The sequence below is a fragment of the Sinocyclocheilus grahami genome, unplaced genomic scaffold, assembly GCF_001515645.1.
Source record: "Sinocyclocheilus grahami isolate Dianchi unplaced genomic scaffold, SAMN03320097.WGS_v1.1 scaffold659.1, whole genome shotgun sequence".
In the NCBI taxonomy this organism is placed as follows: domain Eukaryota; kingdom Metazoa; phylum Chordata; class Actinopteri; order Cypriniformes; family Cyprinidae; genus Sinocyclocheilus; species Sinocyclocheilus grahami.
In genome coordinates, this window is record NW_015505838.1 from 488,084 (window position 1) to 501,753 (window position 13,670).

General features: G+C 37.2%; 1 protein-coding gene across 3 annotated transcripts in view; it reads right to left on the reverse strand.

Moving 5' to 3' along the window:
• Positions 1 to 12,085, reverse strand: part of LOC107558783 (vascular endothelial growth factor C-like) — a 36,782-nt gene extending 24,697 nt beyond the window's left edge. Inside the window, exons 1-2 of one of the 3 annotated variants that reach the window (XM_016242467.1) lie at positions 12,045 to 12,085; positions 11,370 to 11,828 (exon numbers count right to left, since the gene is read on the reverse strand). In XM_016242467.1, coding sequence (XP_016097953.1) covers positions 11,370 to 11,483 — 114 coding nt within the window. In that variant the 5' untranslated portion in view covers positions 11,484 to 11,828; positions 12,045 to 12,085. Of the gene's footprint in view, positions 1 to 731; positions 848 to 11,369; positions 11,929 to 12,044 lie in introns of those variants that run through there. The other 2 variants (XM_016242466.1, XM_016242469.1) reach the window with 2 other exon arrangements.
• Positions 12,086 to 13,670: the final 1,585 nt, after the last annotated feature.

Genomic DNA, 13,670 nt, shown 5'->3' on the forward strand with positions numbered 1-13,670 from the left:
AAAAAAAAAAAACTGAGACATTCTTCAAAATATCTTTTTTATGTTCCAAAGAAGAAAGAAAGTCAGTTTTGGAATGACATGAGGGTGAGTAAATGATGACAGTATTTTCATTTCATCAGCAACAAGTGAAGATTTACACTTCATCAATGTGCTGGAATGGAACATTCCCTTTCCACTACAACAGTTAAGCATGCCATATTGGATATATCCCAGAGTGACTAAGAGAAATATCAGTTGTTTTTATTGCATGTTTCAATCTCTCATTGGCTTAGAAACGATGGTTTGGGACTTTACTCACTGAATCAAAATTTGAAAATCTAATCAGTGATCATAAACACATGCGATTAACTTTTCCATTGTTTTATCATCAGACAGTTAGAACAGCACCACTTAGGTTATGCCGTTGGACCTGTTTGTACATATCCTGAGCAGATGTTTTCTTACTAAATTACAACAAAAAGCTATCAAAAGATTAATTTAACCATATACCACCAGTAGCATTTTATGTTGTGTTTAATCAAGCTGACACTACAAAACACTATTTCCTCATCAGACGGGGTCTTAAAATGAACAGCTACATAATCATGTGCATCAGATACAAGTAAAGGATTCCATATCACAATGTGTGAAAATGAAGTGTGAAACTGAGAAAAACAAATCATGCCTTAATTGATGGAATGGTCAGACCTCAGTGGTCTCTCGCGACCCAGGCAATTGACAGTACTGCTTACTCAGTAAGCTGATGGGTGTGATCCAGGGTGAAGATGGAGCTGTGTCTGTCTTCAGCAAGAGACACCCCAGCCCATGTAATCAAACCCAATTCATGACCTCCCCGTAATCCGCAGCAGAATGAGTTTGTAAGGAGTGTGAAAACACCAACAGCGTCTGAAAACAGTCCAAAGTCCCTGATGGAAAATGATACTGCTGTCTGGGACATTCCAGGAAACATGCCCAGTTTACCCACATGGCTGATCATGGCATCGATAAAAAAATAAATAAAAAAAAAGTGTACCCTCCCCCAGTTGTGGAGGTGTTAAAAAAAAGTGAAAAAAACACAACTTGAATTGAGCTTCAGCAGAATTCCTCATCCCTCTTTAAGGAGGACGGTCTTGGTATTGGCCCAGTCTCTATCACTTTATCTCTTTTGTTGTTGAAATTAGGCAGATCACCAAGTTTACAGCAGATAATTTATCTCAAATGGTAGGAAATGAGCTTCCCTCACTCTTACATTTTTTTGTTGCAAAACCCATTATTTACATTCAATAAAAATAGTTTTGGCTGGATAAGTACAAGCAATGATTTTCTAGGCCTCCCTACTGATCTCATTTTCAAAGGAGATCCTCAGAACAAACAAGAGCTTTACAGCTCAAAGAAAACATCTTGGAGCGCTACTTGCTGAAAGGACCACCGTTTAATAGTCCCAGCAGGTGCTCTTTGGTAGGGTTCAAAATTATATCTATAGAAACTACGGATCCAAGGCACTTCTTCCAGTTCCAAAATGTTAAAAAGCCTTTATTCAAACATGGCTCACTCTAAAAACATTAAAAATGACTAGAACACTGCACACTGATGCATTTCGGCCATCCAGCCTTCCTCAGAGTGTCAAGTACAAAATTAGTCACAGGTGTAGATATAATCAGTTGCTCAGTAGAAATGGGAGAAACCAAAATACTCATTACAGGGGGGGACTTTTAAATTGTTAATGATACTATTGGTCCCCCCTGTAATGAGTATTTTGGTTTCTCCCATTTCTACTGAGCAACTGATAATATACCTGTGACTAATTTTGTACTTGACACACTCTGAGGAAGGCTGAATGGCCGAAATGCATCAGTGTGCAGTGTTCTAGTCATTTTTTATGTTTCTAGAGTGAGCCATGTTTGAATAAAGGCTTTTTAACATTTTGGAACTGGAAGAAGTGTCTTGGATCCGTAGTTTCTATAGATATAAGAGCATTACAACTAGACAGTTTGAAAGTATAAACTTGAAGGCCTTTTATGAACAAACTAAACTTGCACATTTTTCATGATACCGGACACTTCACTTTGCCAGAATCCCACCCTCAACAATAAAAATGTAACCATTTATGTGAAATAGGACTTTAAGACTGCATAGTTTCAAATGCTATCATAAAACATTGCTGAACAAGATTTTAAACCCACATTGTTACCTGCAAACATTCAGTTGTACCGCACACCAAGGAAAATAGCACTAATCGTGGTAAGAGGAAAAAATGTAATCCTTGTAGGAAATGACTGCTTCTCCCTGCATTGATTCCCTTCTGTTAATTCAGGAAACTCAAATACCACAAAAAGACTATGAACAAGACTATTGTATGTGGCCTCTTCCATGCCTTTGTTTACAGTGATTCCTGAGATAACACACTGGTCTGTTTCCTACCAGAAACAATGGAGACCGAGAAAATTATGTGTGGTGTTCAGCATACAGACACATTCACACGTGAGTCAGTCCAAAACTTCAGGTTTGGTAATTGTAAAAACACAGATACAATGCCCTATTTTTATGTTTCAGTGGCAACTAAAAAAAGAGACTGATGGGAGAATGATACAAATGGGAACCATGAAGTCTGAGGGCACATGACCCAGAAATGCATTAATTGTTTCACTATTGTGATCTAATTCATAATATTAGGGATTGTTTAATTATTACAAAAGAAACATCAATTTATTATTATTATTAATAATAATTAATAACAATAAGAAATTATTATTTACTAAATTATTAAATTATCAATTTTTTAAATGTATTATTTAATTATTATTATTATTATTATTGTTGTTGTTGTTATCCACATTTGCCAGCCAGTCTAAACATTAAAAATCATGTTAATCACAGTTAATTTCATATAAAGAGTAAACGCAGATTGCATCCAACAGCTTGCAGCGGTTTTACTACAGAAAAAAAGTATTGACAATTTAAGGACAAGTTAAAGTGAGAATGGCCACAATAAGGAAGTGCATTTAGTTCCGAAGGACAGTGATTCATGGGAAGTGATAAATTGTTGTATGCATCCATCATCAAGTCATCATCAGTGGTCAGACATGAGACACATTGTGCTGTTAACCAATAAAAATCCTTCACCTCTAATACTAGAAAGTCTCATTGAATGAATCACAATAGAAAGCAGCTGGGTTTAACACTTAACACAGGATGCCATGTCCACTGTAACAAAAACAAGATTTGATGCCATGCACGCAAGGGATCCCAATAATGACGGTGACCCCATCATGACTGTCATGATTTTAAAGTTCAAATGTGAGTCAACAGTGTGTTGCCAATTATAAAAAAAATCATTAGACAGAAGGATCATTTCAGACACCGCAAAGCAGCATGCAATCTCTTGACAGCCTAGTGTTTCCTGAAGCAAACCACAAAGCTAACACAATGACAAAAACAACTAGATCCTTTTTTGGCAATGAGGTTAGCCTTTATTCTCTTAGCTGATACCAGCATCCGGGACTATTTTGGATGAGGTTTCTGGAAGGCACCCTCACTGAATAAATTCCTTTAGTCTGAGTCAAAATGCTTCATATTTAGGCCAGGTTTATACAATTTCATTTCCATTACAGTCACCCCATACTCCTACGCTAAAACCTAATCACAATGTCAGCCTTCACAATTTCACTTTTTTATGAGTTCACATTTTCATATACTCGTTAGGTAAAGACATAGCTGGCTGTCCAATGCCCATTATGTAATCAGATGTGTTACATGTGTTTCAGCAACAAAACTGACAATTTCATTTCATGATTTCTGATTTCTTACACAGACTAATTCATTTCATACCTAACCAGTCAGTAATAAAATAAAACAAGACGTTTTGATGCTACAAGGCAAAGTCAAAGTCATTATAGTACTAATTTCTACTTTCAACTACTTTGGGGGGAAAAAATAATAAAATACTGTCACTGAGGAGCATTACAGACATCAACACAGTGCATCACAGATGCTAAGTGAACTCAGGTGGAACATGGCCCCCGTCGTGGACACTACAGCAGTGGTACATATGCACAAGAGCACATGTTGCATCTGTTCCAGACATACCTTTCATCTTCAGTATTGGACTCCAGAGAACAGGTTTGGGAATGGCGCTCTCTGCTCGCTGAACTTGAAGGATGATGTTGAAGTCTGCTGAGGGCATGTTTGGGGCTACATTTGCCGACACTCAGAAGGAGAGGAAGAGGATCAGAGATATCATTAACCCTATTATGATCTCTTAGAAACCCAAGAACTGACTGCGAGCTTTGAGCCTTTGACCTAGGGGAGAACCAGTTCCTTGGAGAATAAGTCTGGCCACAAGTCTGATGAGTAACCGAGACCCTCATCGACATCCAAGCTTCCCAAATTTCAGACAAACAATCCTAATCTGTCCTGTTTTTCTGAAGCAATTGAGATGTTCCCCAAGGTAGAAAACTCATGAATGCTATATTACGACCTCTCATATGATTTTAAACTAACCGCTGGACTGCTGCATACACTCTTGAGATCAGACCATCCACATGGAAATGATTTTTCCAGTCTTAAGCCTAGTATCTGCTACATCCATTAAAATGACCTAGCAGCACTGGATACAACACAGAGCGGCTAATAATACAGGACTCTATCTATGTCTGAATCAATACATTCTAAAACAATGTTTTCTAAGTACAATTTCCAATATTAACAGCTAATAAGCTCCAGTGGAATTACATTACACCATTGCACTGTTTACACTTTGTTTTGCGCTATTGCTAACTATGCCAACACTAGAATGGAAATAAGGGAGTTGTGTTTGATTGAAATGATATCAGTTTTCACATTCATTTGACTATGAAGCCAAAATGGAAAGTCATTTCAGAGCCAGAGCAAGCCATTACATTTCGATAAAAAGATTATGAAGGCAAACAATTTGTTTTTGGAAATTTTGGAACAACATGCACTGATGGATCAAGAACAATAAGAACAGGAATGTGCATTAGAAAAGTAAACAGGGTCAATTTTGATTTCATGTTGATTTTAAGAAATAATCAAGAAATTGGTCTGAGTCCCATAAGAACCTCTCTTCCTTTTTTAGAAAGAGTTGCTTTCTTGGTCTGATCCGTTTCACGTGTAGAGGCAGGCATGTGTCAGGATGCAATTACTGTGCACTTCTGACGCGTATTGGTTAAGGTTTCTGTGGTGCAATAAAGTTATTAGCCTGGAGGGTTGTCCACTACTCAATAAGACCACAGGTATATTAGGTCTAATGTTCTGTAACCCAATTCTTAAGCTCTCCAAAACATAATAGAGCTCTACACGAAATCCCAATGAAACTCCCTGTAGGCACAAAAAAAGCTACACAGTGAGGGCAGGGAGGAAGGGGTTCTTGTTTTGGCATACTTAAAAGAATTATATGAAGCAAATATCCTGCCTGTACATAAACTGTCAAGAGTGACATTATTAAAGTTTAAGCAGCATCCATTCTATGAGTATTCATACATCTTGGCATGTGGATTGCACATCTCTTACGTAGTATTAAAGGAGTGAACTGGAAGAGTTCACTTCTAGAATAATAAAAAAAATCCTGATAATTTACTCACCCCCATGTCATCCAAGATATTCATGTCTTTTTGTATCCAGTCACAAAGAAATTAAGGTTTTTGAGGAAAACAATCCAGGATTTTTCACCATATAATGTACTTAAATGGTGGCCAACAGGTTGAAGGTCCAAATTGCCGTATCAATGCAGCTTCAAAGGCGAAAAACTCCATTTAATTTTCACCTCCAACTTCAAAACCGTCCGACATCATTGTTTTAGCTTTTTTTTCCTTTTGTAAAGGGCGTTTGACTTTCTTTGCACATTCGCTTTGTAACAACTGGGTTGGTGCTTCCGCCTATGTCATGAGTGACCTTTCCAATGTGACTACGTAATGCGTGAAGTTGAACTAGTGCTAGACGAGCATTTGGTTAAAATTATATACATTTTTATAAATAAAAAGAAAATGAACGATCATTTCGCTAGATAAGACCCTTATTCCTCAGGCTGGGATCGTGTAGAGCCCCTTTGAAGTTGCATTGAAACTGCAATTTGGACCTTCAGCCCATTGGCCAATATTGAAGTCCATCATACGTAGAAAAATCCTGGAATGTTTTCCTCAAAAACCTTAATTTCTTTGCGACTGAAGAAAGAAAGACACACACACACATCTTGGATAACATGGGGGTGAGTAAATTATCAGGACATTTTTATTCTGGAAGTGAACTAACCTTTTAAGAAAGCTTTGTCTGAACACAAATACTCGGTCATCATTTACTCACCATCATTTTGTTCCAAACCTGTATGACTTAGTTTCCTGTGTGGAAAGCAAAAGCAATTAATTAGCTGAAATTCCAAGCTGCTGTTCGGAATGACATAAGGGTAAGTGATGACAATTTTCTTTTATTAAATATGAGGCACTACCACACAAATATTACGACATTTTGGTACCTGGGAAGACAACCTATTTAAGAGTGACTTACAAAACAATGCCAAATAATAAGGACTAAATTTGTTCATATTGTTTTAGCTTTTTTTTCCTTTTGTAAAGGGCGTTTGACTTTCTTTGCACATTCGCTTTGTAACAACTGGGTTGGTGCTTCCGCCTATGTCATGAGTGACCTTTCCAATGTGACTACGTAATGCGTGAAGTTGAACTAGTGCTAGACGAGCATTTGGTTAAAATTATATACATTTTTATAAATAAAAAGAAAATGAACGATCATTTCGCTAGATAAGACCCTTATTCCTCAGGCTGGGATCGTGTAGAGCCCCTTTGAAGTTGCATTGAAACTGCAATTTGGACCTTCAGCCCATTGGCCAATATTGAAGTCCATCATACGTAGAAAAATCCTGGAATGTTTTCCTCAAAAACCTTAATTTCTTTGCGACTGAAGAAAGAAAGACACACACACACATCTTGGATAACATGGGGGTGAGTAAATTATCAGGACATTTTTATTCTGGAAGTGAACTAACCTTTTAAGAAAGCTTTGTCTGAACACAAATACTCGGTCATCATTTACTCACCATCATTTTGTTCCAAACCTGTATGACTTAGTTTCCTGTGTGGAAAGCAAAAGCAATTAATTAGCTGAAATTCCAAGCTGCTGTTCGGAATGACATAAGGGTAAGTGATGACAATTTTCTTTTATTAAATATGAGGCACTACCACACAAATATTACGACATTTTGGTACCTGGGAAGACAACCTATTTAAGAGTGACTTACAAAACAATGCCAAATAATAAGGACTAAATTTGTTCATATAGTACTGTAAACTAATGCACTACTCTCTTGACTCCATTTACATATGTGATAATACATGTGCATTGATTATGCTGACATATTTGCTTCAAAACAGACTTTTTAGTGCCAGTTCTATCATATGTCACCATAATGATACTGTACATTTCTTAAAATGATGATTCAGGGCTCAGCCTACATATGCACTACCTATTCCAGCTCTGTGTCACTCTGACTGAACGGGTCAGTACACAAAACCTATTTTATCCTTTAGAGCAGTGATCCCAAGGGTTTAGAATGATTTCCACTTCTTTTGTAATTCTCTAATTCTGTGTTAATCTGTAAGACTTTGCTACACTGAATGTCTTGACTTCTCATTAAGACTTGTACGAATGATTACATATCCACTTGTAGTGATATTTCTTGCTTCTATGGTATTTCAAAGAGTGTTAATGGCTTAATTTTTTTGGCCAAATGCCCCATAAAAATCAGCCATTTGGTCTTAAGGAAAGTTTCTGCATGATTGCCCACTGAACATTCAAACAAGCCATTTCATTAAAGGGAGAGAAAGCATGGTGAGGTTTTTTTATTTCATCTACATGAGGGGTGTCCAATCCTGCTCCTGAAGGGCCAACGTCCTGCAGAGTTTAGCTTCAAATCACTTCCCTGGAAGTTTCTAGTCTAAAGACTTTGATTAGCTGGTTCATGTGTGATTAATAAGGGCTGGAGCTCAACTCTGCAGGACAGTGGCTCTCCAGGAACAGGTCTGGACACCCCTGACCTACATTATCTACTGTTTGTACCTTCAAAATGTGTCATTGTAATGGTGGCCAATTTTTACAATACTAATGATAATGCTAAATGATATCCTGTATAATGAGTAAAAAAAAAAACAAATTTCTGATTTAATGGAGTACTTAGGCATAGTGCTCTGAGGGTACAAGACAAAAAAAGTTGGGAAATACTACTTTACAGTTTACCACCATGGGCCTAGCCTCCATACTTTAACAGTTTACACACTAAAAGTGTCCCACACAATAATTTGAGTGATAATACATTTCTTAGAAAAAGGTAGGTAGAGAAGGTTTACTCATTTTTAGTGACCTGGAATATTCTGCTCTATCACAAATTCCAGTGTTTTTTCCTTGCAGTGGAAACTGCAAAAGCAGTCTCAGATCTGCAAAAAAGTGTCAAACACAAAATAATTTTGTCCCCCAGCTGCTTCAGGCACATTGCTGGTCCACAGTCAGAGCTGAATTCCTCTGCTGAAGAGACTGAGATCTACAGCCAGTGTAGAGACAGCGCAGAAATAAAGAGATAAACTGTAACCTCAAAGTTACATCTACTCAATTTGAATGTACAATCACTACAAAACTTTACAGATGTACAAACCAAAAAGCATCTGTGTGCTCGCTTATCTGCCCATGAGAGTGAGTGACTTTATGAGAAAGGACATTTGATTTGATTCTATACCAAGGATAGTGTTAACCAATTATTAACAAAATAGTACAAACACAAGAGCTATACTCTCAGAAAAAAAAGGTACAAAAGCTGACTTTCATATTTTCAGTCAACATTGGATCCATTAAGAAATCTCTTAAGCCTACATGAACCAATTAGACAACAAACGGGCACATTGACTAAGCAAAGTTCACATGTCAGGTTTTCAGAAACAGTTTGTGGTGCTGTTTAAGGGATGAAAAGTCTAACTAACAATGAAACAAACTAACAAAAACATGACACTTAACTGACTTTGAAAACACAAAACTCTATTAACCATTTTCTACCCATTTACAGTAACTTTTGCCAGAGCAGCCTCATCTAAAGAGAACTGAACTAAACATCACTTCAAATCATCAACTCCATTTTTTATTCAATAACATATGCTGCACTTCCCAAAAGCACTTGTGCATTACTTATGTACATTACACAATGAAAATAGGTTTTTAGAAGTAACAACCCCAGTTGCAGTAGTTGCCTAATTCAAAGAATAGTTGAACTTCTGACCTCCCCAAGGACCTGAAGTCTTCTTGCTTATGTCATCACGACGTTTGACTATTTGACTATCTCTCCCTCCAAGTGAAAGCCCCTCTAAAGTTGTGAAAGTGTTGAAAGGTGGTTTTGCTAAATCTGAAGTTAAAGGATGAGTGGATCTGGCAGGTGGATCGGCTATTAGAGTGGAAAAGATAAGAGAGGCAGATGTAAGTAATCTGTTCCACCTGTGCTAACTTTCCTACCTGGGAAGTACACATGACCACACGCTCACACAGCAGAAGACATCCCTGGGGAATCCCTTAGTTATCACCAAAGGGCAGAAATAAATAAGCATTGTTTGGAAGAGCGAAAAGCTCTTTTCCTTCTAGCTGGAGGTGCTTTATCATGGGCGGTTATTCTCAGGCATTCATCACTAACCATAAGACACACATACAGGCTGAAATATAATGCTTACTTAAACCAGAGTGTCTCAAGAGACTTGCAACATAGCAGCTAATAATATAAAATAGGCATTCCCAAAGCAGTCAACATCCCTGTTAAAAATGATGGAGTTTCTGTAAAGCCACATGGCAAAACTTGAACATCAGTCCCAATGAATGAGGTCAAGACTGCAGCGGCGCTATCAAGACTACAAATCAGTAGTCCCAGCACCTCATGTGTACTCCCAAATTACCCACATTTCCAGGTGACCCCTTCAGAAAGATAATCTTACTTGACAATAACTCTCTCTACATGCACAACACTCATGATTTACATTTAGAATCACAATTACTCATGATTTACAGGACAGCTTTGCCAAACAGATGAGAGATGGCCACGATGGAAAAGTCCAAGGAAGAGAAATAAAGTCAGTATATTAGCCGAGCGCTGACTGATGCCCAATGAATTATTAAGTCACCCATCCTATACATTCATATAACGTACAGCCACATATGTGCAATTACTGAACAATTATTCAATTCCAAGGCATAAGCGCAAGACAAATATTCCCAAAGTGGACTGAAAATAAACCATTAGAAATTCAGCAGCTTTTTTATGCTGTTGCTGTCACACTTACGATGGACTTCCCTTACTCTCTGTGAATTCCAGCTAAATGAATCTTAATAACAATTTAATTTTACAGCGACCCAAAGAAGCTCGAGAGAGAGAGAGCAGTGAAAACAAAGCAAGTCTAATTTTAGGCAATCATGATTAGTGTACGACCCATGTCGCACATTACCGATGGGAATCATTTCAAGATCTTGTCAAGATGTCCACGTTGCTGCGTGTAGCATATGGTATCATTTATACACTGCACATAAAATTCCAAAGAATCTACTGCTGCTGTATATGAAAAGATAGAATGTTGTGTCAAAGTAATCATGTATAATGGCTGTGTGAGCCAAAAGCAGTACAGAGACTAAACTAACATACATCTCCACTCCTGTGTGCAGAAAGGTCACACAGCTCCTGAGGTAAGAAGAAATATTAAAATTAATTGCGCCATATAAGTATATTGATCATGATATACATGATCAAATTAAAATGTTTACATAGCTCTTTCTCTCTTCTTTCTTTCTCAGTGGGGAGACAGAAGAAACAGAGAGAAAGAGACTACTTCTTTAGTTGCTGACCCAGTGACACCTGTTTCCACTTTTTATGGCATTGTAACATGCTCTCAAATGATTTCCCTTTTTATAAATTACTATGATAATATGATTATCAAAATGTGAAGAATTTCCTATCCTTTCTCCCAAACTGATGCCCATATGACAAATATATGAAAATTGTGAATATTCCAAAAGGTACTTGGTGTTTTCAACAACCATGTTGAATTTGAACACAAAGACAATAAAAAAGAGAGCAGTCATATATAATGATGAGTAAGGTCAACGGTAAGCACCATGGTTCTGCACAGGTACCTTAATAAAAGTACTACAACACCAGTGCCAGTGATGTTGACTGCTATGTTGTCTCCAAGCAGTACTAATAAGTTTTAAAATAACTTTAGAAATATGTATTATGAGTTTGCTTCATGCTAACTTCAGGGCAACAAATCACTACCAATAAATGATGCATTAAACCAATTTCTCTACTTTTAATATGACATGGAAATGAGCTTGTGGGTGCTTACCATGGCATCCCCTTGATCTCGGTCATAATCATTATCATAGTCGTGGCTTGACTCCAAAGCAAGGTTTGCATAGAACAATGCAAGACAGAAGACAGAAATTCCAAAAAAGTGCATTTTAGAAGTAAAAAAAAAAAAAAAACACTCTGAAATCTGAGCAGAGTCTGTTGAAAGTTTATTTTTTCAGCTTTCAGCAGCAGGTTTCGAGAAAACACTGTCCTTACACTAAAATAACACCCATGTATATATCCAACATTTTAAGAAGGCACTTCGATACTGGTCCATGGAATGCACTGTGAGCTCGTCCCTTCACATGCGGCTGTGAACATCCACTCCGCGCGGAGAGAGAACAGTGTGGAAGTGCGCGGAGCGCTCAATGGCATGTTTTATGCAATTTCACGATGTTACTTTGGATCCTTCTCCTCCCCCTCTCCGTTATTTCCCAGCCTGCCTCTCCGGTCGCTGTTAGACAAATTCCGAGACATCAAGAGAGGAATATGATTCATGGCACGCGCGCATTCTCAGGTGTCGACTACAGCACGTCAAAGTCAAACTCATTGCGAACACGCACGAGCGCACTGAATGAAGCTCTACAGTTGCAGTTGTGTGTAAGGTGAAAGGTCAGTGCTTAATGGAATAGTTTATCCCAAAATGAAAATTGTGTCATCATTTACTTACCTCATGTGTTTTTGGAAAATATGCTGGTGGTTTTTGTTTTGTTTTTTCATCAAAAGGAACGGGAAAAGGGGCATTTAGGCTTCAAAAATGAGTAAAATGAGCTAATAAAAGTAGATCATGTGACTAATTATTGAATTAAGACTTGCAAACCTAAATTCCTGTGTTTAATAAAATACAAATTTAGTAGCCTACAACCTGTTGACAATGAAGTGTTTTGCTGCAAACTCAATTTTAAACTGTTAAAAATATAATAAATATAAATAAAATGAAATGTAAATATAAATAAAAACAATAAATAAAAATGTAAAAAGAAATAAACACAGACTACGTGCTGATTTATGGTTATTTGGGCCTCTCTGGTTGGGATTGGGTTAATTGGGATGACTGTCAAAGTGGAACAATTTACCTGAATTCACCCTATGCGAAGTGAGCTGCTTTTGGGAGGTTTTAATTCTGTTGGAGGGTTCTTCTCCATAGGGGGTTTTAGTCCTCAAGTTCAGTGAGTGCTCTTCTAATGCTGTGGAATGCAAGTCCCACTTGAGTCATTGTGTTCCACTCACCACTGACAAATGGTTGCATTTAATTTTGTGATCTTCTCAAATATTACTTTAAGTAGCAGGCTAAACATGCACTGTCAAACACATCCAGTGTTAACACTAAAGGTCTAGTTTGAATAGGCTCAGGGCTGAGGGTTTGTGAATGATAACCTAATTAGCCATGACACTATTGAATAATTCAATGTGAAAATACCTGACAATGCACATTTGATTGCTGGGGTTGTTTTCCAGGGTTTTTGTTTGCTACTGAATAAAAAAATAATAATTATAAATAATTATACCAAATTAATGGTGAAAATTGCCAAACAATTGCACATGGAGAAGGCATAGTAATTCCAAATCATTGTAAATTACCAATAAAAGGTGTGTCAGTCATATACTTGGCAGTGACTAGTTCCTTTGCCTACTTATTTGACTTCTCTTTGCTCATGAATAGTCTTATTCTGCTTCCCTGAATACTTTGATTGCTATAGTACTAAAAGGTCAAAGTTAAGACCGGTTTTATAAGGATTAGCAGGGGTCACCTTTGCTTTGACATTACTAAACACATTACTTAATTGGAGAAGTTCTAACATCATCAGCCAGGCATCTGGAGCTGCTTTAAAAGTTCAACCACAACTGATATCATCTTATTTAGAAGGCATTTGATTTCCTCAGCAGGACTTTTGACATACTTAGGATTAGTCCCAAAGAGTTTCAGAAGCTGACTGTAACTTTCATGCTTTTGTTCTACATGACCGTTTACATCGTTTTACATTTTCCCTCTTTCGGCCCACACATACCAAGAATCTGTATCCTTATTTAAACTGTCTGTGCTTTGTCCTCCAGAGCTCTTTTCAAATGAAAGCAGCTTTATGTAGGATTTGTTTAATGCCTTTATTATAAGAAATTACTGACCTTTACCAGTTAAAACTGATCTGAGGATTTTTATCTGAAATTATTTGTATCTTTTTTCTATTTTTCTTTTTGCTACACATTTAAGATGACACATTAAAAGAAAGAAAGAGAAAGAAACAAACTCACTTGACGCTTGACAAGCCAATAGGCTTTAGATACATCACAGACATGA